Raw genomic sequence first — 27,681 nt, 5'->3', positions numbered from 1 at the left:
GCTTTGTATTGCTATTGATGTTTTGTGTTGTTTTTATTAAATAGGTTTATTGCTGACAATCAAATGAATCATGCCTGTATGCTGTTTGTAGAAAACTATGGACAGAAAATAATTAAGAAGAATTTATGTCGAAACTTCATGCTTCATCTAGTCAGCATGCATGACTTTAACCTTATTAGCATAATGTCAATAGATAAAGCTGTTACCAAGCTCCGTGAAATGCAACAAAAATTAGAAAAAGGAGAATCTGCTTCCCCTGCAAATGAAGAAATCACTGAAGAACAAAATGGGACAGCAAATGGCTTTAGTGAAATTAACTCAAAAGAGAAAGCTTTGGAAACAGATGGTGTCTCAGGGGTTTCAAAACAGAGCAAAAAACAAAAACTCTGAAAAGGCCTAACCCCATGTTATGGACAAACACTGAAATTTCATTCTAGGGAATTCAGCCTCTAGGAAAGAGTCTTGTTTTTGTTTTTAATCATAAGTTCCAAACAGGCACTGTCAGATGAAGTAAATGATTTCAACAAGGATATTTTTATCAGGGTTCTATTTCACTTCATTATGCAGCATTACATGTATATCAGTTTTATTGATGTCATTAAAACATTCTCAAGTTTGAGCATGAAAAGCAATACTTCAAAGAAAGTATTTTTAACTTCAACAGTTGTCTTACGAAATATATTGACTTGATAATCGAGAAATTATTTCATATATTTAAATTACAATGTTTTTTTGCAGTTGTGACTGGCTGTTTTTCTACTTTGTAATTGTGAGACATTTTCTTGGGGAGGGAAAATTGGAAAATTTAGAAATTGAAGATTTTTGTGAAATTATGTTGCATTACTATTTGCAGTCAAACCTTGATCCTTGATTTTGAAATCATTTATCAATTTGGAATGAAAAATTGTGACATAAGATATTTTACATGATGTAAGTTCATTTTACAATTTAAAAATAGCACTTCTTCATCTTATGCCTGTTTGGGAGCATGTTAATTTTTCACATTGTCAATGGTGAAATGTCATGTTGGCTTATAAGGTTACTGACCATCCATTTGTTTTTATGTGGATAATTTTGGTGCATTGCTCACCCAGTATATTTTTTTAAACTTGAACATTTTGCTGGTTTTTTTTGTTTCTTGTTTTTCTTTCCCAATTAGGTAATCACATGGAAAATTCAGCTGTCCATATCTCTTCATTAGGATTGTAAACCAAGGGAAGAATGAGTTCAAGGTTTTTAAGATGCCACTTTTGAGGGAGGAAATGTTCTTATAAAAATGAACCAGAAAATGCTATAACTTTTTTTTTTTCTTCACAAGGATGTCTTTGTAATGTATTTCACGATTAGAATATCCAATACAGATAAGCTGACTTGAATCGTTTTGAGCAATTTTGCCCTGTGTTATATGTGTCTTATGCACATATTTGCAGTTGGATTTTCTCCAACAGAAAGTGGTTTCACTACTGGCACATTAACAAGCACCAATAGAGTTTTTGGTCCAACTCCAAGCACTGTGGTTGAGTAACATCACCTCAATTTTTTATTATCCTTAAAGATAAATGCATTTTCATATTCTTTATTTATAAAGGATCAATGCTGCTGTAAATACAGGTATTTTTAATTTTTTTATTTCATTCCACCACCATCAGATGCAGTTCCCTATTTTGTTTAATGAAGGGATATATAAGCTTTCTAATGGTGTCTTCAGAAATTTATAAAATGTAAATACTGATTTGATTGGTCTTTGAGATGTGTTTAACTGTGAGGCTATTTAACTAATAGTGTGGATGTGATTTGTCATCCAGTATTAAGTTCTTAGTCATTGATTTTTGTGTTAAAAAAAAAAATAGGAAAGAGGGAAACTGCAGCTTTCATCACAGACTCCTTAATTGGTAAGCTCTCCAAATGCTGAGTTACAGTAAACTCTGATTATGCCTCTGGATAGTGGATTTCGAGCATTTTTCTCGGGCTTTAATTTGCTAATAAAGCTGTGCACATATGTAAAAAGAAAAAAAAATAGATTATTTTAGGGGAGATGTAGGTGTAGAATTATTGCTTATGTCATTTCTTAAGCAGTTATGCTCTTAAATGCTTAAAAGAAGGCTAGCATTGTTTGCACAAAAAGTTGGTGATTCCCTCCCCCGAATAGTAATGAAATTACTTCTGTTGAGTAAACTTTTTATGTCATCTTATAATAAAAGCTGAAAAAATCCCTTTGTTTCTATTTATAAAAAAAAAAAAATTCTTTTCTATATGTACCCTTGTTAAGAGATTTTGAAGAAATCATGTAAGATGATAAAGCATTTGAATGGTACAGTAGATGTAAAAAAAAAATTCAGTTTAAAAGAACGTTTGTTTTTACATTAAATGTTTATTTGAAATCAAATGATTTTGTACATAAAGTTCAATAATATAAAAGCTGTATTCTGTTTTGTTTTTGTTTTTTATTATTATGCATTGTCAATACATGCACAAAAATTTGGGCTCGGCTAAGATAGTAAGGATCCAAAAAAATTACACCCGTCAGAGCTAATAAGAAATTAAGAGAAAAATTAATGTGAAAGCCTGCTTTCAGTTCTAGTAACATCAGTTGCAACTAGTATGTTATTTATGGTATTACATAAATATTTTAAAATTTATATTCCAGAGTAATGTCAATATTAGTTAACCTAATGTTAATCCATCTTTGGTTTTTTCATTTTCTTTTGAATGAAAAAGAATTTATCGTGGCCTTCAAAAAGCCCATAGATTAAGAGTGGGATACAAATGATAACGTAAAACAATATATTATATAATAAAATTGTATGCTACATTCTGTGAGGTCAATAGTTTGTTGAAATTAACTTAGAAGAGTTGAGGGAAACTTTACAGAAGTGTTGACAATTCCACTGTGCTTGCTTTATTTACAAGTAGTAGCTTGCCTGTATACATGTTGCTTTGTATTCTTTGAGCTGAGCACCCCTCTGCTTCCAAAGCTCACTGTGTGTGTTTCGTTTAAGCACCTGTTTCCTTTTCATTAGACTGCTAAGTCAGTCTCACTGGCCTTAGTACTGTGTCATGGTCTTAGTTGGTGTTCAGACATTTGCCACATGAACTGAAGGCTTTACATGCCATGCTAAGCGACTGGATTTCAGGCAGTAGGAAGTATTTGGAGATTTACTGCACAGACATGACACAAACCCGTTTGTGTTATAGGTGAGCCATGGTTACAAGAATTTGGGAGGGGAGAAGCTCTACAGAGGGAGAATCATTAGAATGCTGTTGTGGTCCTCCAGGTGAAGTAACCAACTACTAGAACACTGCCCGTCGTGAAGTGCGTGCCCAAGAAGTAATCACTGAGTGGTGTTTGTTTCAGTGTGAAGGAATGAAAATGAACTAATACGCAGTGACAAAGCCGAAGGAGGAGAGTTTTGAAAAGGAAACAGTAGTGCTGTAACAGAAAATGCGTACGGTATCACCTTCAAGGGAGTTTAGTGATAGAAAACAGGTTTAATGAGCCTAGTAAATGGAAAATGAGTTGGAGAAGTTCAACATGAAGATGTGAAAAACGGGGCCATAGGAAGAGGGAAACAGGCAAAGGAAGAGACCGGGGAGAGTGGATGGGAAGGTTGAGTATGTATACTGAGGAAGACACAGAGAGGACCAAAGATGCAAGTTACCAGAAAAAGGAAGGAATGAGATCAAGAACACAGATGGATTTAGCCTGCTAATAATACTGTTGGTAAAAAATGGGGAAGTGGGTACTCAGGACATTTCTGGTGGGAAAATAAATTAGTACAATCTCTGGAGACAGCAATTTGGTACTTCCCATGAAAATCACAATGCATTTAACCTTTGCCCCAACAATTTCATCTTCAGGAATTTAATCCTACAGATAAACTGGAACACATGTAAACCGACAAACTGTGACCACTGTTGAAAAGAGCAGATTAGACACAAGTCATCAGTAGGAGACTGGTTAAGTAAGTTATAATCCATTTAAGTGGAATATACAGCCATATAAAGGGGATCGGGAAGGTTTGTTTTTAACCAATGCGGAACAAATGCCAAGATATAAGTTCCATTTTTTAAAATTTTGAAAAGTTAATATATGCCCATATTTGCTTGGGTTACAGAATATGACTAAAAGGATACACAAAAGCAACTGCTTTCAGAGAAGATGGCTGGATGAAAGGACAGATAGGAAGGTGGCTTTTCACTGTGCCACTTCTGAAATCTAAATGTACTGCCTATTTTCTGTAGTTCTTATATTTTAAAAATTAAAAAAATAGATAAGAGAGTTCAAGAAGAGGGATGATTTCTCACTGGGAACCAGGTATAATGGATAAATGGTTAGCACAGAATTGGAACATAGTAAATTTGTATTAAGACGGGAAGTTCACTGTGAAAAAAGTTTCTAAACATTCAATTTATATTTTCTGTTTGTTAATCTAAATAGTATGCTGATCTTAGAAAAGGGGAAATACATGAGGTTTTATTAACTATACCAAGTACCATATTAAAACGGATCATTGATGGTTCCCAGTTGTTGACAGTGTAAAAATCGTATTCTTCCTCCCTGATCTGAACGCACTATGTTTTCAGTCTTATCTCTCATGTATGCAGTCTCCCCTCCAACCAGGTGAGATACCAGAGTACAGCATGGTACACACCATGCATTCTGGTGTTCTCTGTACACAGTCTACAATCCAGTTTCTGGAGCATATTCTATTCCTATGTACTACTTGTACAAGTGTAAGGTTGATTTTTATACAGAGGTAAAAATTCACTCAAGTGCATTCTTAGGCAAACAAGATTGCTACTGAAGTGTCACATGGATGAATCACGTTATAAAGTTGGTTCTAGAGAACAGGGTGGCTATCTCCTGGACTACTATATTTCATCTGTTCTCTTTTCCCATTTCTGACTACCATCCTAACCACATGGCAAAGCTTCAACCAGGGGCTACCTGCAAGTGCACCATCTCCTGGAATCATATTTCTGTCCATGCTACCCCATTCTTTTTCAGAACCCAAATAGCTTCCACCTGCTCTTGTAGCATGCTACCACTAGCAGCCGTTCTGTCAGTCATCTGTGAATGTGTGCCAGCACTTGTCCCAAGCACTGGGAATGAGAAGTTGAATAAGACTCAGATCCTGTTTCAAGGATTCTCCCAGTCCCCATGGATCAAAACTACAGTCACTTCTTTCTCCTCCTGTCCCTAAACAATCATATACCTCTTTGCTAGATTTATTGCTCATTACTCCAGAGAAGGGGTGAAGTTATACAGATATCAGAATAAAACCTTTTTATATTTTGAGACAAATTTATGAATCACCTAATACAAGTACCTAGAACGTAACAGGGGTCCAATAAATCTTAGCTTCTTCACTAATTCAACTAAGATTTTCTTCTGAATGGATCCTGTCTATCCCTATTTCTCATCTGGGGGGCTGGTTCTTCTGTGCACCCCTGTAGGGAAAGGACCAAGGTTGCCATGTGGGTAATTAGCCTTAAGGAGCCTTACTTATTCATTAAATACTTCCTGGGCGCCTACTATGGCCTTTGCCTTAAGCTAAGCATGAGGATAAAAAGATGAATAAGCCAGACATTGTTCCTGTCCTCATGAATCTTAAATTCCAGAGAGGGAAACATTCCCTCATGTTTTAGTAAGCCGTATTTCCAAGTGTCTAATCTCCAATTGGTGCCCTGAGACATCGGGTAGTGTGGACAGAGGGTATTGTGGTAGAAGAACTGATAGTCGATAGTCTTGGATTTGAATGCCAACTTTGGTGCCTTTGCAGCTTCAAAACTCATAGTTACTTACCAACACTGAGTTTGTTTCTTCAACTGTAAAATGGGATTAAAATGCCCCCTTCAACAAGGGATCTAGCACAGTAACCTGCTCTTGGTTAGCATGACTGTTTCCTTTCCCGATGGCCACACGGTTTTGCCAACTTCAATCCTCAACTCTCACCGCTAAAGAAAAACCATATGCTTGCTCCCTCTTCCACAAGCTATTTTAAGAACATGGAGAAGTCTCCTGAGATTACATTAACAAAGTCTATTTCTCTACGAAACTGCAAGTTTTCTAACATTGCCTTATGTAAGACTAATGAATAGAAGTGACATAGAAAGGTCACTTTTCATTTAATCAACATGAAATTCCATGAGAGAGAGGCTTTTGTGAGAGATTAGTTTTATTTTGCTGAATATGGTTTTTGTTTTTTAAAAAGAAAAGTACTGGTCTTAGTTCAAAAGTATTTATCATATATATGGGAAATATATCATATTTCCCATATATCAGGAAATGTAGGGTAGTAAGTAGATCCCAGACTTTTGGATTTCAGAGACCAGTAATATACATTCAAAAATTTTTTGACTTTTTGTCAGATAAAATTTATGAACAAAACAAGCAAACCTGACATCTACTGTCACTTTCATGTTATAGAAGGACACAGTACAAAAAGAGCAAGAAGGATAATTTCAGAATAAAAGATAGTCTTTCAAAGAAAATTTAGATTTACAAAATAAATTACTACGGAGACTGGACTTTTGGTTACTTTGGAGCAGTTACTCCCAAATCTGCCTTCATAACAGAATAATTTCATTTCTTTAAAAAAAAAAAAAAGCGCCACTAGTACCAATTAAATCAGAATTTTTGCTGTTTTTAAAAGCTCTCCAGGAAATTCTAATGTGCAAGCAGGATTGAGAATAATTGCTACAGAAGATACAAAAGCTCAAGGAATTTATAATCTAGTGGGTTTAAAGTAAGTGTCAGAAATTCATCTACCCATAGGGTCAGCAGTTAAATGAGCTATGTAGCTGAGTGTTATACCAACCTAGGAAGACAGAATAAAAAGATACCACAGTCTTCCAAAGAGAAAAAACATACAACCTACAAACAAATGGGCACCAGAACGGCATCAACTTTTGGTTGTATCCTAGGTGACAACAGAGCAATGCATTCAAATTCTGAGGGGAAATGATCTCCAACCTAGAATTCTTAATGAGTCACAGTCAAATGTAGGATAAAGAGATTTTCAGACCTCTACCTTTCAAAATATTTACCTCTTGGGCACCCTTTCTCAGGAAATGGAGGAAGTGCTCCACTAAAATAAAGGAATAATCCAAGAAGGAGGAAGACATGGGACACAGGAAACAATGCAGCAGTAGATCTGAGCTGAGCAAACTATCCATTCTGACACTGGTTGATTTACATACGTATGGCAAGTTCTGAACCAGTTTAGGAGATACCTAAATGAGTGTGTGACCGTCAATCACAGTTGTCACAATAGTTTGTTCTCAATAATTGAATAAATCTCACTTCTTGAACTAAATCCTTCATAGTTAACACAGGAGCTAGATGCTTACTCTGCTCCCTCTGCAGGAAAACCCCTCATAAGAGACGTATTTACCTTTCATCTCTACTTCTGTTTTTGTTTTGATATTAAAATCTATTATATAGCTTCAGAATTTATGCTTCTGAGAAGATGGAATAGCATAATTTCCCTATTCCTCCTGCTAAGTACAACCAAAAACCCTGGAAAAAATATAAAACAAACATAAGATTCTGACAGATGGCCGAGGAACCTCAAAACTCAAGGAACTCAGTACTTGTGCGTTCCTAGGGTTCTCTTGTCTTACGTATCTCAGACTTGGGGCTGAAGAAGCCAGCAACATGGAAATACCAACAGACATAGACAAAACCCCAACAAAAGCCTGCTCTCTGTAGCCAAAGGACCAGGAAAGTGGCAGCCTAGCAAGACAGAAACTTACAGCCAACCACCACTCCACTCCAGCCAAACACCATCGTCAGGGTTGAATGGTGCTGGCCCACAAAAAGACATGTCCACACCAGAACCTGTGATAGTGATTTTATTTGGAAAAAGGGTCTTTGAAGATATAAATTGAAGACCTTGAGATCATCCTGGATTATCTGACTGGGTCCTAAATCCAAGAGAAATGTCCTTTTAAGAGACCAAAGGAGGGAATACCCTGGTGGTCCGGGGGTTAGTTAGGACTGCCGCAGCCCAGCTAAAAACAAAGCCCAAAGGCCATGGGAAGACAGAGACTGGAGTTATGCAGCAACAAGTCAAGGAATGCCTGCGGCCACTAGAAGCTTCCAGAGACAAGGATTCTCCCCTAGACCCTTTGGAGGGAGTACAGTCTTGCCAATATATATGTTATATATGTATATATAACTTATTCATTTTATATACATATGGATCCTCCCACTTAAAAGTGAAGATGACTTTTCTCCCTCTACTTAAAAAAGTAAACCTGAATTAATTAAATCTCATGAAAGAAAAAAATACACACATATACCTTTTAGTTTTTTATTTTGTTTCAGACAGTTGGACGAGGCATCTACATTCTAGCACATCTTCTTAACAGTCACTAAGCAAGTGAAAAACAGCTTACTTATAATATAAAAAGGCAAGGGGAAAAGGTCATGATTGTCTAATAGGGAACTGGAATCCCCAAATAAATTATCTCACAAAAATATCAAACTTGCTTTTCCACTTTTCTGTTAAAAATGAAAAAAAAAATTCACATTAAAGAAAAAAGATCTTAAGCTGTTATATAGCAAGATAATCATTTTTACATCCTAAGTCCTTCAAATAAATATTTTAAACAAATTTAAGTTTTCCAAAAAATAGGTCAAGTATTTACCCTACATTTGTTTGGTCCACTAAAAGACCATTTATGAAACTGACATGAAACTGGACTGCAGCTCAGACCCTAGGAAGAACAACATGCACGTCACTGAGGCTGGATATGCACCTGTGCATATTTCAAACATGGGACATGGCTAACACTGCTGTGCATACTACTTCCATTAAGTAGTTTTACCCTGTAAAAACCCTCTAGCCTATCGTGAATTGAACTGCAAGGAAAGAACAAAAGAAAACACGTTGCCTGTTGTAGACATTTGCTCAATAATTTTTTTTTTTTTTTTTTTTTTTTTTTTTGCGGTACGCGGGCCTCTCACTGCTGTGGCCTCTCCCGTCGCGGAGCACAGGCTCCGGACGCGCAGGCTCAGCGGCCATGGCTCACGGGCCCAGCCGTTCCGCGGCATGTGGGACCTCCCCGGACCGGGGCACGAACCCGTGTCCCCTGCATCGGCAGGCGGACTCTCAACCACTGCGCCACCAGGGAAGCCCAGTAATTTTTTAAAATACAAAAATTATCATGCTTTTGGGACTTAAAGATTACTGAACATGAGATAAAATTCAATACTGCTTACAAATCCCTGAATATGAAGAGCATATTCAACACTCCTGTGGAGAACACACAAGAGAGTGTACATTACAGCGTACATGGTGGCACATTCTACCTGGTCTCTTCTTGCCTATTCATTCTAAAGTCTTGGATGGCCTTGGATCTTTAAAAGATAAAGATTTAATTAAAAAGAAAAGTTATGTTACATTTTTGTGTTCTTACAGCCAACTTTAAAAAGAAGTACAGTGGAAAGGTACATAGGGCTGTCTATATCGCCTCACACTTTAAAAGCCAATTTGATTTTTATTGTGATGTGATATTCCAATTAACACTATGCTAAAAATAAAATGGACTGCATTACTGTTTTGTCCACAATATTCACGCCTCTTATTGCTAAGATATTGGAAAATAAATCCAGTAAATAATTTCTGTTTCCAATGACTTAACTGAGAGATGAATCTAACCATTTTTTAAACCAATGACAACTGAACTGGGCTGAGGAAAGCTATGTGAAACCCCTGCAAACCCAAAGCCAATCATCTGAAAATCTAGAATACCAGCACTTTCCACCCAGGATAGAAAAACGAGCATCCAAAGTAAAGAGAACCACAAGACTGATCGAGCAACCAATCAAACACCACTTCTCTGTTATTTGAGCTAATAGTTACTCGAAGCTTGATGTTTCCGCCTTCGTTATTATTGCTGGATCCTAGAGTCACAGCTTCAATGTCAAATGTGACAGTGGACCCAGAAGTAACTGCGGGCAACTGATTAGTCATTTCTTTTCCATTTACAAAAACTGCACCTAAAATGTTAAGGTAAAGAGTCATTCATATGTGAGCAATAACTAAGAACGGAAACAAGATTCTAGATTATTGGTGATACAGCTAATTTCCTAATTCAGATAAAGAAAACATTTTGGAATGCCAACTGGTCAAAGATAAATGCAGTTAAATATGTTAATTAACCCCCATCCCCAAGGCAGAAGAAGAAGTTAAAGCTTTAATAACTTTTTAGAATTCTGGTCCAGGGTTCCACTCTTTTGAAATACAGATCATGAGTTTCCCATATGGATGGCATCAAAAGAAACTTGACTCCTTTATAAAATTACATCCTGTGGAACAAGACTGTTTCACATGGAATAAACAAGAATCTTGTGCTACCTACTGTTTGACCCACACAGTAAAATATTAATACATCTTGGCAGTGATTTTTAAAAGTGTGATTACTGCAAAGGGACCAAAGAACACTACAGATGTAAACTCTCTCCCCGTTTCCCTAATCTATGCCGAATTTATGTTGTCTAATCTATGTTGAATTCAGATCACCCAGGCACACCGAATCCAGGGGTAAACCGCCTGGTGAAAATCCCAGCTCAATCACCTCCAAGCTATGTGAGTTTAAGCCAGCTACTTCACCTCTCTGTGGCTGTTTTTATCAACTACAAAATGGATATAATACTACTCCTCACTTCAAAAAGCTGTTAAAAGGATTAAATAATGTGTTATTTTTAAAGGGTATAGAATAATGCCTGGTACATAGCAGCCACATAGATATGCCATTAAGACCTAAACTTTTTCATCTTCTGCTATAATGTGTGATATCGAAACTGATTCAAATCTTACTACAGTGAATCACAGATTTCAAAGAGAATGGCAGTAATTTCCCTCTTACCATTTGTACTAATGCAAACTGCTTGATCCCGCTGCAGGGAGTCATATCCGTTCTGTTTTTCTGCACACACTCCTATACTGTCTCTTCTGTCTGGCTGTCCCACAGTTTCAACTCTGTCAATGAGGTAGAAAGGTCATTTAATCTTTTTTACTTAACGTGATATCTAATGCTTAAAAAGAGCCATCTCATCACAATTACTCTTAAGAACAGCTAACGATGATTCAGGCAGGACTGCCTAAATTCCAGGCACTGTTCTAAAAACTCTGTGTCTATTTATCTATCTATAAATCATCTCATTCAATTCACATAACAACCCATGATGTAGGTACTATTAGTATCATACCCAGTTTATACATGGGGAGACTGAGGCACACACAAAAAAATAAGGTTAAATAAACTGATGCTGATCACCTAGCTGAGTGTTGGAACTAGGACATGAACTCAGGCATTCTGACTGCAGAGTCTACGTTAACTATTTGTAACTATGACAGCACATTTCTATTCTATATTCTGGCTCTAGACGTGTAGAAAATGTGTCATATTTGCCATTATAATGAATGTGACCATTACTGCCATCACCTAAACCTTCAGTATGAGAGTCTATGCAATGATTAGATTACTGTTTATCAAGAATTTAAAAACAAACATTATCATCTTTTTCAAAAGAGGATAATACAGTTATGGACATATTTTGGTTGCAGAACTTCATACATAGAAAGTTTAAGCATTTCCTTTTGTGTTTTAGTCTCAAATAATACATCATCATGTACTCTAGAAATGGGAAACTTAGATATAAAGGTCAATCTACATCCCTATTACCAGGGTCATCTTTCCCTGCATTCCTTAAAAGCCAGACTTTGCAAGGACAGGAAAAGAAAAATTAGCAAGGAGCAGAATGTAGATTTATCAAGGGAAGATGAGATTATTTATACTCAACGTGGCCTCAAAATGTTTTTCTTTGTAAAGTGGCAAACATACAGGTTCATAGTAAACATGTGGGTGCGTTTCTTAAGTCATTTCACTTCTAAACCAGCAGCATAAAGAAGTACGGGGAGGAGGAAAACGATGTCAGCAAATACAGCAGAATTGTACGTCCCAGGTTTATTCTACCACAGAAACACCACTTTCAAAACGATATACAGACCAAAATACCTTTATGAGATTTCCAGAATCCAGTTAAAAAGTCCCAAAGGAGCACAAAGCTGAAAACAGCTGTACTGAAATGGATAAGAAGAGCAATTTCACTGGCCCCACGTCAACCCCTCTTCCAGGCTACCACAGTTTGGCACCAGGCAAGAACAGCCCAACTCCTGACTTTTCCTTGAGAAAGGAATCACAGGAGTGGAGTATGCCTCCAGCATTCTAGCTCTTTGGAAGGTGGCCTGAAGGACGGGTTTCTGACATGACTCATTTGGAGCACTGACAGAACTGGCATAGCACGGATGCCTGAATACTGCAAAGGCCAAAGAAAAGTGAGGGGTGGCATCCTGCAGGCAGTGCAATTTGGCATGGGAGGGAAGGAAAAGAGGAAAACTTGCTTCTGGTGTGCTAGCTTTTCACAGAGCTGCTCAAAGGAATCGTATGTCTCACCTCATGGGGAGCCAGCATACCCTGGAGGCCTGAGAGAGAGCGAAGGCACCCTGCTGCTGTAGCACCAGAGAACTTGCAGTGCCACAAACAGGCACCAGAGGGAGCAAAAGATTATGAGCTCCTAAAAAACCATCAAGCTTCTCTAACTGAGAAATTGCACACACAAGCCCAGAGAAGTCAGATCCCACCAGAAAAGGTTTCAGAGGCCCCCCGGATCTTTAGCTGGGCTCATGTGTGAGGGTCTTCTCCTGTATGAAGCAAGGCCATAAAGATTTGGAAAGGTGGCTGTTTTTCCATACGTGCAGATCCCAACACAAAATTATGAAACATGAAGAAACAGGGAAACCTGGCTCAGACAGGAAAAAAAAAAAAAAGAGATCTTCAGAAAATTATCCTAATGAAATAGAGGTATATGAATTATCTGACAAACAATTCAAAATATCCATCATAAAGATGCTCTACAGGCTCAAGAAAATGAGGCATGAACAAAATTAGAAAACCTACAGAGACAGAAAATTTTAAAAATAACTGAACACATTTTGGAACTGAAGAATACAATAACTGAAAAGTTCATGAGAGGAATTCAATATCACACTTAAGCAGAAGAAAAAAACATCAAACTTGAAGGCAGGTCGTTTGAAATACCCCAACCAGAAGAACAAAAGGAAAAAAGAATGAGAGTGAAGAAATTCTAAGAGACTTATGAGAGAAGAGAGAGGAAAAGGGGCAGAATGTTTAAAGAAATAATGGCCAAAAATTCCCCAAATTTGGGGAAGGAAATGGACTTTCAGATTCAAGAAGCCTAAAGAACTCCAAAGAGGATGAACCCAAGGAATCACACTGAAACTCACTACAATCAAATTGTCAGAAGTCAAAGACTGAGAATTTCGAAAACAGCAAGAGAAAAGTGACTTGTCATGTACAATGGAACTCACATAAGACTAACAGTGTATTTCTAATGAGAAATCTTACAGGTCAGAAAGGAGTGAGATGATATATTCAAAGCGATTAAAGAAAAAAACCTACCAACCAAAAATACAATATTCAGCAAAATTGTCCTTTAAACATGAGAAAAAAATAAAGACATTCCTACATAAACAATAGCTGAGGGAGTTCATCACCACTAAACCTGCCTTATAAGAAATGCTAGGAGGAGTTCTTCAAGTTAGAACAACAAGACACTAAACACAACATGAAAGTATGTGAAAATATAAAGCTCACTGGTAAAAGTATATAGGCAAATAAATACTGTAATACTTTAACAGTGGTGCATAAATCACTTTTAATTTTGGTGTAGAAATTAAAAGACAAAAGTGTAAAATATATAACTATAAAAATATGTCAGGGCTTCCCTGGTGGCGCAGTGGTCGAGAGTCCTCCTGCTGATGCAGGGGACACAGGTTCGTGCCCCAGTCCGGGAAGATCCCACATGCCGCGGAGCGGCTGGGTCCGTGAGCCATGGCCGCTGAGCCTGCGCATCTGGAGCCTGTGCTCCGTGACGCAAGAGGCCACAGCAGTGAGAGGTCCATGTACCGCAAAAAATATATATATATATATGTCAATGAATACGCAATATAAAAACTATGTAATTTGTGACATCAATAATAAGTGTGGAGGAGGAAGAAGTAAAAGTGTAGAGTATATGTATTCAATTGATGCTAAGTTGCTGTCAGCTTAAAATAGATTGTTATAACTACAAGATGTTTTATGTAAGCCCTAGGATAACTACAAAGAAAATACTCATAGAAGATACACTAAAGAAAACGAGAAAGGAATCAAAGCACATCATTACAAAAAAATCAGTGAAACGTGGGCTTCCCTGGTGGTGCAGTGGTTAAGAATCTGCCTGCCAATGCAGGGGACACGGGTTCGAGCCCTGGTCCAGGAAGATCCCACATGCCATGGAGCAACTAAGACCATGCACCATAACTACTGAGCCTGCGCTCTAGAGCCCACGAGCCACAACTACCGAGCCCACGCACCACAACTACTGAAGCCTGCATGCCTAGAGCCTGTGCTCTGCAACAAGAGAAGCCACTGCAATGAGAAGCCTGGGCACCGCAATGAAGAGTAGCCCCCACTCGCCACAACTAGAGAAAGCCCTCGCACAGCAATGAAGACCCAACGCAGCCAAAAATAAATAATAAATAAATTTATTTTAAAAAAAGAAAAAATAACCAAACTACGTTGGTTTTTTGAAATGAGCAACAAAATTGACAGACTTAGCTAGATTAACTAAGAAAAAGAAAGATAACATACAAATAAAGTCAGAAATGAAAGAGGAGACATTACAACCAATTCCAGAGAAATAAAAAGGATTATAAGAGACTCTTATGAATAATATATACTAGGAAATTGGATAATCTAGAAGAAATGGATAAACTTCTACGAATATACAACCTACCAAGACTGAATCATAAAGAAACAGCAAATCTGAACAGACTTACAGCTAGAAAGTAGATTGGATCAGTAATCAACCACATCCCAGGACCATCAGTAAACAACAGCCCAGGACCAAGTGGCCTCACTGGTGAATTCTACCAAATGATTAAAGAAGAATAAATAACAAACCTTCTCAAACTCTTCAAAAAAAACTAAGGAGGAGGGAATACTTCCAAACTTATTTTATGAGGCTAACGTTATCCTGAAACCGAAGTCAGAGAAAGACACTACAAGAAAACAAAACTACAGGCCAACAACTCTGCTGACAATAGATGTAAAAATAAAAATCCTAAACGAAGTACCAGCACTCTCGGTGAGAATGTAAATTTGTTCAGCCACTATGTAAAACAGTATGGAGGTTCTTCACAAAATTAAAAATAGAACCACCACATGATCCAGCAATCCCACTTCTGGGTATATATACAAAAGAATTCAAGGCACTGAGAAGAACACAATATTACTTCTATAATATTTCTGCTGAAGATGCATAACCTGAATCTAACCACCAGGAAACAGAAAAACCCAAACTGAGGGATATTCTATAAAATACCAGACGTATACTCTTAAAAAATGCCAATATCTGGGCTTCCCTGGTGGCCCAGTGGTTGAGAGTCTGCCTGCCGATGCAGGGGACACGGGTTCGTGCCCCGGTCCGGGAGGATCCCACATGCTGCAGAGCGGCTGGGCCCATGAGCCATGGCCGCTGAGCCTGCGCATCCGGAGCCTGTGCTCCGCAACGGGAGGGACCACAACAGTGAGAGGCCCGCGTACCGCAAAAAAAAAAAAAAAAAAAAAAAAGCCAATATCATAAAATTTAAGAGAGACAGAGAAACTGTTCCAGATTAAAAGAGACATAACAAATGAATATAACACATGATCCAAGATCTTTTTTTTCTGTAAAGGACATTAATTGGGACAACTAAATCTGGTAAGGTCTGTAGGTTAGATAATAGTATATCAATGTTAATTTTCTGATTTTGATAATCTCTTTTTACAAAATACTCACAGAAAATGATTTGGGAAGAAAAAGTAGAGGACTTCCCTGGCAGTCCAGTGGCTAAGAATCCAGGCTTCCACTGCAGGGGGCATGGGTTCAATCCCTGGTTGGGGAAGATCCCGCATGCCACGTGGTGCAGTCAAAAAAAAAAAAAAAAACGTAGAGAGAAAAATGATGAAGCAAATATTGAGGCATCTGGGTGAAAGGTATTTGGGAATTCTCTGTACTATTCTTGCCATTCTTCTGTAAGTCTGAAATCATGTTTATAAAGATTTTAAAAATACACAAAATACTACTGGATAAATATATACATAGAGAGAGAGAGATGTGGGAAACACAAGATACCTGAATTTTATCCCTAACATCCCTAATGTTGTTTCCTAAAAAATAAAAACCTGCTAGTATTATTAATTATAGATGGAAGACAGCAGTTACTTGTGTTTAGTATTGTGTGATGAAATATTTGGCTTGATCCTGGCAGGTAACCTTTAAACCACTGCAATTTCCCAAGTGATAGGAGTGTCTTTGTTATTATTGGGTCCCTCAGACCACATTTGATAGTTTATACTAATGAGGTGCTCAAGGTGGGCCCCTAGATAGTTTATGCTAACAAAATGACTCAGGATGGGAACAGGTCACTCCAGAAAGACCAATCATATGATCACAGGGTTGAGGCTCTGAGCTACATGATGTCAGCCTATTCTCCTAGGAGGGCACGGGAGGTGGATATTGAGTTAGGTGGGGAATGATTTAATCAACCGTGCCTCCACAATAAAATCCCAATAAAAACTCTGGACACCAAAGCTTGAGTGAGCTTTCCTGGTTCGTAATACTCTGAGTATTGTCATGCCAAAAGGCCTTGCATCCCTGAGATGTGTGCTTTGTCTTTGGAATCCTCCCAGATCTCACACTATGAGTTCCTCCCTTTGGCAGGTTCTGATTTATATATCCTTCTGCTATAATAAAACTGTAATCATAAGTGAAGTGCTTTCTTTCTTTCTTTCTTTTTTTTTTTTTTTGCGGTACTCGGGCCTCTTACTGTTGCGGCTACTCCCGTTGCAGAGCACAGGCTCCGGACGCGCAGGCTCAGTGGCCATGGCTCACGGGCCCAGCCGCTCCGCGGCATGTGGGATCCTCCCGGACCGGGGCACGAACCCATGTCCCCCGCATCAGCAGGCAGACTCTCAACCACTGTGCCACCAGGGAAGCCCCTCTTTCTTTTTAATATTTATTTATTTAGCTGAGCCAGGTCTTAGTTGGAACAGGCGGGCTCTTTTAGTTGCAGCATGCGGGCTCTTAGTTCCCTGACCAGGGATCAAACCCGAGTCTCCTGCATTGGAGAGCGGAGTCTTAACCACCCGACCACCAGGGAAGTCCAGTGAAGTGCTTTCTTAAGCTGTGTGAGTCATCCTAGCAAATTATAAAACCTGAGCATTGGCCCTGGGGACCCCTGAACTTGCAGCTGGTATCTGAAGTGAGGGCAATCTTTTAGAGGACTGTGCTCTCAACCTTGAGTTTGGCTAGCTCATTGCAAGTGTACATTTTTTTCTGTGATTAAACTTTTTAAATAAATAATTAACGCAAGTAAAATTTCTTGAAATTAACTAAAATCCTGGGAAGAAGGAAAAAAAACTCCTTATTTGAATAAATCACAAAATTGTTCCTAAAAGCATCTTACTTAGCAGCATTTGATAAATAAGACAAGCCTGGCATTAAAAGCTTATAAAAGTTTCTCTGAATATAAAATGAACCACGAAAGTAAAGAGCTAATTTGCCTTAACAAAGAATTATTTTCACAGCTCACTAAGAAATAGAATGGAAGTTTAAAATCTTTGAATTTTTCCCCCCTTTGGCCACACCGCACGGCTTGTGGGATCTTAGTTCCCCGATCAGGGATTGAACCTGGGGACCCGGCAGCAAAAGCTTCAAGTCCTAACCACTGGACTTCCTGCCAGGGAAGTCCCTAAAATCTTTGAATTTTTAAATTGCAAGACAAGTAGTGAGGACATTATTTCCTAAAAAACTACCCAAGTGGTTCTCTCACATAAACAAGTCCTATAAGAAACTCTGCCATAGGGGCTTCCCTGGTGGCGCAGTGGTTGCGAGTCCGCCTGCCGATGCAGGGGACACGGCTTCGTGCCCCGGTCCGGGAAGATCCCACGTGCTGCGGAGCGGCTGGGCCCGTGAGCCATGGCCGCTGAGCCTGCGCGTCCTGAGCCTGTGCTCCGCAACGGGAGAGGCCACAACAGTGAGAGGCCCGCGTACCGCAAAAGAAAAAAAAAAAAAAAAAAAAGAAACTCTGCCATAAATCATCCAAATATAAAAAGTACATAAAAAAAGAAAAATGGTATACAAAATAATTCATAGTAGGGTACAGTGACCTCGGAGATACAATTAATAAAAAAAAATCAATTTATGCACAAGTTGGTAGGAATGCATCCATTACATAGAGTCATGTAGAAAGTTCTAGGTGATAATTTTTCTCAAAGGTAAAGTATTCTGAGAAAGAACATGGTTCAGAACAAAAAGGAAAAATTTCGATGGCAGCAAGAAAGTTAATCTATTCCTACTACTCTGGCACTTTGGCTAACTGACTGGATTTAAGTGGCAAATTCTCATATAATCTCAAACTTCCTTCTTCTCACAATGAACACCTGGAGCAAAGATCCAAAAATTCAGTTGCTTGGCTAATATATCATAATATATTATGAAAAATATCCAAGTTTATGATAAATGTAAGAAAGAAAATGAAAATATTATTATGTCCTACAGCTACAAATTAGGTAAAAACAGTAATACTGAATACTGACAAGGATGCAGTGACATCAGTCAGGACCCTCACACACTGCTGGGAAGACTGCAAGTGCTTCCAGGAACACAGCTAGTTGGCCTGTGTCACTAACAGGAAACTAGCCCAAGGAATAAAGAATAAGCCATATGTCAAAAAAGAGGGTCATAGCACAGCTTGACCTGTCAGGAAAAAGAAAGAGAAGGAAGGGATGTCTTATCAAGTCATAGTAAACAAGGATTTTTGATATAGAAATATACTCCTTACTATACAAATCCTAAAATAGCTTTTATCCTCTCTTAAAATGAAACTGATAGTCTTATATCTATTATAGAAATTGAAAATCTTCCAACAAAAAAAAATTCCAGGATAGCGAATTCACTGGTGAACTCTACCAAACATTTAAGAAATAATACCAATTCTCACAAACAGTTCTAAGAAATAAAAGAGGAAGAAATACTTCCCACCTCACTTTATGAGGCTAGCAATTACCCTGATACCAAAGACATCATAAGAAAAAACAGACAGATATCTCTCTTCTGAAGAGACATAAAAATCCTCAAAAAAATATAAAAGTTAAATTTAGCAACATATATAAAGAATAATACATGGTCAAGTGGGGTTTCTCATGGAAATGCAAAGCTGATCCAATGTTAAAAAAATCTATCGTAACCATATCAACAGAAGAAAAACCATATGATTATCTTAATAGATATATAAAAATAATTTGACAAAATTAAACATCCATTTATAGATAAAACTCTCAGCAAACTAAGAATAGAAGGGGACTTCCTTAACCTTATAGAGGGTGTCTACAAAAGAACCCTACAGCTAGCATCATACTTAATGTGAAAGACTGAATATATTCCTGCTAAGATCTGGAATAAGACAAGGATGTCTGCTTTCAACACTGCTACTCAAAATTATACTTCCTAGCCAGTGTAACAAGACAAGAAAAAAATTGCAAAACACTGATGGAAGCCATTTTTTAAAAAACTAAGTGAAGATGGCAATTCCCTGGAAGTCCAATGGTTAGGACTCAGTGCTTTCACTGCTGCGGGCCTGGGTTTGATCCCTGGTTGCGGAACCAAGATCCCACATGCCACTCAGTGTGGCCAGGGAAAAAAAAAAACAAAAACAAAAAACTAAGTGAAGGGTGACTTTCAGATTTACAGCTCTACAGCCTGTCCTCCATTGCTATAGGAAGGTCCTGCCTTATAATATGGCTCTTCTGTGAAGCCACATCTCCTTTGACACTCAAAAACGTAATCTGGTTCAAAAGAGCTTCTATTGCCAGACCTAAGTTCTCTTCAAAGGCTGCTTATAAACTACTCTCCACTGTCACCAAGGGACACAGTCCTTGCTTCCTAAGATGATGCACTGTGACTCCCCTGGACATTTTTCCCACCTTTTCTCTCTGCTTCCTCGAGAACACTCAAGCACTGTTCAGTCCTGACCCCGTTTATAGTCTTAGGGTGGAGTCTTCTCCTTCTGGGACTGAATATTTGGAGATTTCTAAGACTGGCCAGCAAACTCATGATTTCCAGGCTAGTTGTGTCTTAGGGGGCCTTTACAGCTAATTTGGAATTTGAGTTTTCTGTATTTCTTAGTTCTGTTGAAAAAGTACTTATGGGTCCCTACCCCCCACCTCTTTATTTCTCCAAAAAGTTTCCAGTAGTGGAAAAATTCAGAACTATGGTGCTACTATGCATCTATTGGTCTCCAAAGATCCCATCTCTCTTTTGAACCCACTCTAATCAAGCTTCCCTCCACCACAGCTCCCCTGAAACTGTTCATGTCAGGGTCACCAATCCACGTCCACGCTGCAAACCCAAAGGCCATTTCTCAGTCCTTTTCTAATCTGTTGGGTCAGCAACATTTGACATAATTGACCGCTACTTCCTCTTGGAAACACTTCCTTTGCTTGGCTTCAGGACACCACATTCTCCCACTTTTCCCATCTACCTCACTTGCTGCTACTCCTCAGAATCCTTTGCTGGTTCTTTCCTCCCCAAAAGCTAAATGTGAAGAGTTCTCCAGTGTCCTCTCCCTACACTCATTCCCTAGCTAATCTCATGCAGTCTCACGGCTCTAAACACACATCTATATGTTAAAAACTCTCAAATTAATATCTCCAGTCTGGTCTTTTCCACTGAACTCCCGATTTGTATATCTGTCTGTCTCTACCCCTCATTTTCACTTATATGTCTAATAAGGAACTCAAATTAATTTGTGAAAGAACTGATATTCACCCATAAATAGGCTCCTTATAAGGCCTTACCTACCTCAGTAAATGACAATTCTACCCTAAGTTACTTAGTCCAAAAACCCTGAGGTTACACTTGACTCCTTTCTCATACCTCACAACCAACCTGTCAATAAATCCCATCAGTTCTTCCTTCAAAATAAATCCAGATTCTGACCACTTATCATTACCTCAACTGCTTCATCCTGGTCCAAGCCACCATTAGCCATCACCAAGATTAATACTGGAATGCTGAATACAGCCTTCCCTTCATTTCTGGTAATATTTTTGCTCCTCCTCTCCAGCCTCCTAAATGATCTCCTTCCAGCCTGTACCGCTGTACAGACTATTTTCCACCCAGCAGCCAAAATGACTTATAAAACATATGTCAGATCACATCATTCATTTGCTCAAGGTCCTCCAATGGCCTTCCAACTCACTCTAAGTCCAAGCAGAGTCCTACAGGGCTAGACTGCTAGGATTTGCATCTCAGCATTACTATTAAGAATCTGTACAACCTCAGGCAGGTGGTTTAATCTTTTTACATCTCAGTTTCCTCATCTATAAAATGTGTCTACCTCCTGAGCACGTAACGAGGATTTACAGACATTAACTCAATACTTAAGAAGTGACACACAGTAGGGTTCGACAAAGGTGAGCTGGCTGTTATTATTTTGTAGCCTAGCTCAACTCGTGAATTCATGAAAAGTCAAATGCAGAGCATGACTCCCAAGACAATGAAATGTGAACCTGACTTGGTTTTACTTGGTGAAGACTTTTGTTGGAAAAAGGAAAAAAGAAAAAGACCTCTGTATGTGGTATCAAATGTCCTCCTTATAAATGGGCACAAGTGAGCTCCAAAGGGGCAAGTCTTTGAAAAATTGAAAAAGAAATAAATATACATAGCCTGTCCACAAGAATGTCGTACTTTTCTGGGGTTCTGACTATACTCCCATCTCTATAAAACCCATTCACACTCATTACTTCCTGTTCTTCTTTTTTTCTCCTCCATATCTTTGGTTCTTGCTTTGTTTCTCTACCTGAACTTTCCTTTTCAGCCCTACCTGAGATAAAGCCTTCACCAACCCCTCATCTAGAAGTAACTCTTCCTTCTTCTATATTCCACAGCAGTCAGGATCTTTCTTATACTTTATAATTTATAAACTGCCTATTCTGTGGTTAGATAAGATTCTAGTTCTTTCTTTTTCTTAAACTTTGCATTCCCAACAATACCAAGTACTGTAAGTACCATTTGAATGGAATAGGGTCGTATGAAACAATCAGCATCATTCACAAAGACCACAGGCGAGCAGAACTATCCTTACATTTTAGAAAAGCAGTTTAAGACAGAAGGATATGGACAGGGAAAAAAAGTCTAAGGAATATTCCTTAGGTTATCTGGGAGGAATAGCTATTATATGTGAACATCCCAAAGCAGACATGTCTCCCTGACTTCATGTAATCCTCCCTCTACAAACAAACTAAAAGCTAGGGTTTAATACGATATCACTTACATGTGGAATCTAAAATACGGTACAAATGAGCCTATCTACAAAACAGAAACAGACGCATAGACAGAGAGAAAAATATGGTTTAAAAAATAGTAAGAATGGGAAATCTTAGAAGCAAGGGAAAGCAGGAATGTTCAAGACAGGAGATCAGAGAGAGGCCTGGAAGGAGGGGGTTGCTAGCAGACCCGGGCACCACATGAGACTGGGCTCTAGAGACTGTTAAAAGCTGGCCAGTAACAGGTTCCTTTGGTGTCAGCAGTTCTAAGGATTCCAGAAACTTCAGCAGGGATCAACTGGGCTGAGCAACAGGGCAGGGCTGCAGGAGTATAATCTCCCTTCTGACTATGAGGCCCTCAAAAAGCTGAATAAAGTTTACCTTGATTCAAGCAGGCCTATCTGCCCCCAACCCCATGCGTGAAGGTGCCCCATACAAACACTCTATTCACATCCTCTGCCTTAACTGCCAATGCCTGAAATTCCTTTAAACAGGAGAGAAAACATTTTCAATCCACATTCAAAGGAAAAATGACAACAATGCAACAGTCTGGCTAAGATAATACTGAGCTTAAATAAGTTTCAGTTAATCACCCTACCAAGGGGGACCCCTTTGGAGGAGGAGGGAGGAACTAATGGTTTATTGAGGCCGACTAAGTGTTGTACTGTCCACAGACAGTACGTGGGTTTAAATCAATGTGTGTAATTTCCAATGTCGTAATCTATATACATTTATTGAATGACTTAAGAAACAAACCTAAGTAGATCATCTATCGGCCCTTCCCCTGTGTTCACAGAGGGAGAAGCTAAAAGTAAAAAGAGCATCAGATCACCATCACCCAGGGATAAAAATCATAGAAGAGAGAAAAGGAAAAGAGCTGAGGACACGGTAGCGGAGAAACTATACATTTCCACACTAACTCAAATCATGTTTACTCTCCCATGAAAAAAGAAAAATGAGAAGCAATACAGACCAGTGGTTAAAATTACTGGAGCCAGACTGGGTTTAAATCCTAGCTTTGCCACTTACTAGTTATGTGACACTGGGTAAATGACTTCACTTCTCTGTGCCTCAGTATCTTCATCCCTAAAATGGGTAACTACACCTATTTCATTGGGTTATTGTGAGAATCAAATGAGTTAATGTAAGTAAAGTGCTTAGAACAGTACCATAGTAAATGCAATTTAAATATTAACTGCAATTTGTAATACTATGATTATTATTCTTACTATGACCTGAGGTATCTGGCCTGAATCTGTTAACTCAGGAAGTCCTATCATTATACAGAAGTACCCTGTTCTCAGCAGCCTCACTAATGGGAGTATTTCTATAAACAAGGGACATCAGCAGAGAAGAGGTTTGTTAGTACAGAAAACTCCTGATTACCTGGGGAGTAATTAAATAGATGTTAGGTACCAGACTCCTCATTCCTCTGCTAGTTTTTTCTGGTTAATAAGTTATTCTTTTTTCATAACGTGAGGGGTGAGAGGAGGTGTCAAAAGTGAGACAAGGTTTCTGATGGTGACGACCTCCTCACGAGAACATGCCTCTCGCAAAGGTTCTCCTCCATCCCTCTCCAGAAGAGGAGAAGAGGAAACACAAGAAGAAGCACCTGGTGCAGAGCCCCAATTCCTATTTCATGGATGTGAAATGCCCAGGATACTATAAAATCACCACCGTCTTTAGCCATGCACAAACAGTAGTTTTGTGTGTTGGCTGCTCTACCGTCCTCTGCCAGCCTACAGGAGGAAAAGCAAGGCTTACAGAAGGGTGCTCCTTCAGATGGAAGCAGCACTAAAAGCCCCGGGAATCAAGATGAATGGGAAAACATCCCAATAAACACATTTTGGATACGTCCAAAAAAAAAGAGACAAATGGGATTTCCCTGGTGGCACAGTGGTTAAGAATCCGCCTGCCAACGCAGAGGACATGGGTTCAATCCCTGGTCCGGGAAGATCCCACATGCAGCAGAGCAACTAAGTCCGTGCACCACAACTACTGAGCCTGCACTCTAGAGCACACGAGCCACAACTACCGAGCCCACGTGCTGCAACTACTGAAGCCTGCGCACCTAGAGTCCATACTCCTCAACAAGAGAAGCCACGGCAATGAGAAGCGCACGCACCACAACGAAGAGTAGCCCCTGCAGGCCACAACTAGAGAAAGCCCATGCACAGCAATGAAGACCCAACACAGCCAAAATTAAAATAAATAAATTTATTTTTTAAAAAAATGAGGGCTTTCCTGGTGGCGCAGTGGTTGAGAGTCCTCCTGCCGATGCAGGGGACACGGGTTCGTGCCCCGGTCCGGGAAGATCCCACATGCCGCGGAGCGGCTGGGCCCATAAGCCATGGCCGCTGAGCCTGTGTGTCCGGAGCCTGTGCTCCGCAACGGGAGAGGCCACAACAGTGAGAGGCCTGCGTACCGCCCAAAAAAAAAAAAAAAAAAAGAGAGACAAAGCATAAACTAGTGCATTCTGATCATGCTGCCAGTTCAAATGACTTGGCTGGTGGAGAACATGGCAACACTAGCTTAGATAAAACTTTCAGATACACTCCATGCCTTATACAACAAGGGACTGACACCAAGAGGAACTTGGAACAAGCATTCACAATAAAATCCTATGATCTCACACCTTAAAACTTAGAGGAGAGTTTCCTACACTGAGGTGTGTATGGTGAACATCAGACAAGCTTCACTTTCCTAAATCAAATTTTGGGCTTTGGTTTTTAGGAAAAGCTATTTAGAAATAGGACCACAGAGAATATATCTCAGACAACATGAAAACAAGAAAAAGGAAATTTTTCTAATACAGGAAGAAATGGATGAAGAAATAGAAAATTAATTGGCGGCAGGAGAGGCACGCTTTCAATTTTATTTTATAGAGACTATATATATAGTGTGTTTACTCTGATAGGTTGTCTCTCACAGATACTTGCTCTTATTGATTCACAAAGAAAAAAAAAATTGGGGACCTCTGAACGCTTAAGACTGATTTTTGAGAGGTATTCTATTTACCAAGAAGAAAGAAGAAAGAAACACAGTGAACACACACTATTTATCAGGCAGAAGCAAGGCATTTTATACCCATTATCTCAGTTCATGCTCATAATAACCCTGTGAATACATACGAGAAAAGCGAAGCAAAGAGAAACAAGTAAATTGCTCCAAAGTAACACTACCTAGAAATGACGGAATAAACTCAGGACTGTTTTGATCCGAAGCTCATGGATGCTCTGTGTACTTCACTTACTGCCTAAGGCATGACAGACAGATCTTTTAATATCCACTTGCCTGAATGTTAATGTCTGCCCACAGAAGTAAGTGGGAGCGCTGGAGTAGAGAACACCGGACGATTCAGCATCATTCCGAAGCGCTATGTTTCTTCGACTGCTCAGACTGTACCCCTCAAAGCCAGCTGTCCACTCTTTTTAAAAAGCAAAGATATTGTAAATTGTTAGAATCTTTTGGGGAATATCTTCAACACAGGCACATTAAATAAAACTTGGAAGTGGAAGACGCTACTTAGGGTTCATGGGCAAGTTCAATGAAAGGAAAAATTCAGTGACAGGGTGTCATGGTCAATCCTACCAATCACAAGAAAGATTTCAGTCTCTTCCTACACATTTTTGGCAAGGAAGATCAAATAAGTGTTATCTCTTACCTAATAAAATCACGTTTGAGCTTATTCCAACCTGATTAAGAAGTAATTAACTGAGTCTAAATCTTTTTTTTTTTTTCTAAATCCTTAAAAAAAGTTATATAGGAGAGGTCAATTTTGGATTATAAGACTTCTAAGAAAAAGCCTCTATCAAGATATACGTTGAAGGTTTGGGTCGAATGTTGCAGTCTTCTAATGCAATATTTAAACTCTGTGGTTTTAGGGATGCTTATAATCCTGCCTGGCACTATTCGGGGACTCTGAAGATAAGAACGAATGAAAATTTCTCAAAATTCACATGAAGCAATTTGAGCAGGAAGTAAAAGACATATTCCATGTTATTCTCCATCAATTCAGGGTTTATCCTTAGGAAAAAGGGTTGTCAGTGTGCTGCCTTTAGCACAGGATACGTGTACTCATACACAGTTAAGCTTCAGGAGTGAGAAGGCAACAGCATACCATGAGGCACCAGCGTGGAATGACCTATCTGGGGGACACTCCAAGGACTCCACTCCTGTCGGCCATCTCCTCGGGCGCAGACTCTGAACTGATAATCAACATTGGGGTCTATGTGCAATACTATGAATTCAGTTTCAGAGCCTACATACACGTCCTCAAAATGACTGGAAGTACATTTACGGAACTGGAGCCTGTAATCTTGGGCGGTAAAGTCGTCATCCACCTGAGGAGAAAGGCTTTATGTTAGGTAAACGTCAGAGAATAACTTCTCTCAGCATCACTACTTAGGAACTTTGAATGGGAGCATTTGGGGCCAAGCATACAGGTCCACATGCTGAATACAGGTTCTTCTCAGGAAGGTCAGAGGAAACGTGCCATTATTATTTCCCTTGTTTTCCTTATTGAACCATGTGTTTTATAACCCCAGTCTGATATGAAGAAAATGTGCTTCCTCTGAAGCAATGGCATGACTTCTAAACAATTAATGCCAAAGATAAGACATTCAAAATTCAAAGACAAGTATCCCAAAACTACATTATTCATATAACCAAGAGAGAGCTAATATCTGAAATATATAAAGGACTCCTTAAAATTAATAGAAGACAGGGCTTCCCTGGTGGCACAGTGGTTAAGAATCCACATGCCGATGCAGGGGACACGGGTTCGTGCCCCGGTCCGGGAAGATCCCACATGCCGCGGAGCGGCTGGACCTGTGAGCCGTGGCCGCTGAGCCTGCGCGTCTGGAGCCTGTGCTCCGCAATGGGAGAGGCCACAACAGTGAGAGGCCCACATACCGCAAAAAAAAAAGAAAATAGTTTCCAGAAGCTGACCACCCACCTCTGAATGATGTTATCTGTCAACAGCCGAGACATCATGACTCATCTGGACATGGTTTTTATCTAAAATATGGTAATTCACACGTATAATATGATTAAATATACAAAATTTTTGGCAATGCTAAGAGTGTGAAAAAACCATACTTTAAAACTTTATTTCAGAGGTATTAGTTCAGTGTTGAACAGAAAAATATCCAACACCCAATATTCACTATCACCTTCTGACTTTTCTAATTCTGAACGATCCTCAAGTCACCAAGCGTTAAGTTTGGGAAATAT

At 39.1% G+C, this 27,681-nt stretch overlaps 3 protein-coding genes across 5 annotated transcripts in view; 2 read left to right on the top strand and 1 right to left on the bottom strand.

Moving 5' to 3' along the window:
* Nucleotides 1-2,463, top strand: part of SUZ12 (SUZ12 polycomb repressive complex 2 subunit) — a 39,524-nt gene extending 37,061 nt beyond the window's left edge. For all 3 annotated transcript variants that reach the window (XM_004267166.4, XM_033423437.2, XM_049701798.1), the window contains one exon: nucleotides 45-2,463. In XM_004267166.4, coding sequence (XP_004267214.1) covers nucleotides 45-390 — 346 coding nt within the window. In that variant the 3' untranslated portion in view covers nucleotides 391-2,463. The remainder of the gene's footprint in view (nucleotides 1-44) is intronic.
* Nucleotides 2,464-8,304: 5,841 nt separating this feature from the next.
* Nucleotides 8,305-27,681, bottom strand: part of CRLF3 (cytokine receptor like factor 3) — a 37,206-nt gene continuing 17,829 nt past the window's right edge. Inside the window, exons 5-8 of the mRNA XM_004267167.4 lie at nucleotides 26,567-26,789; nucleotides 25,741-25,873; nucleotides 10,879-10,991; nucleotides 8,305-10,009 (exon numbers count right to left, since the gene is read on the bottom strand). Of these exons, the coding sequence (XP_004267215.1) occupies nucleotides 9,753-10,009; nucleotides 10,879-10,991; nucleotides 25,741-25,873; nucleotides 26,567-26,789 (726 nt within the window). The 3' untranslated portion in view covers nucleotides 8,305-9,752. The remainder of the gene's footprint in view (nucleotides 10,010-10,878; nucleotides 10,992-25,740; nucleotides 25,874-26,566; nucleotides 26,790-27,681) is intronic.
* Nucleotides 23,965-24,299, top strand: LOC101284565 (40S ribosomal protein S27-like). The gene has a single exon (XM_004267168.4). The coding sequence runs from the start codon at nucleotides 23,990-23,992 to the stop codon at nucleotides 24,242-24,244; it is 255 nt and encodes an 84-aa protein (XP_004267216.1). The 5' UTR covers nucleotides 23,965-23,989; the 3' UTR covers nucleotides 24,245-24,299.

The sequence above is a fragment of the Orcinus orca genome, chromosome 19 (assembly GCF_937001465.1).
Source record: "Orcinus orca chromosome 19, mOrcOrc1.1, whole genome shotgun sequence".
Taxonomy (NCBI): Eukaryota; Metazoa; Chordata; class Mammalia; order Artiodactyla; family Delphinidae; genus Orcinus; species Orcinus orca.
The sequence above is the reverse complement of the archived record's forward strand: the minus strand, read 5'-3'. Positions and strand labels throughout refer to the sequence as shown.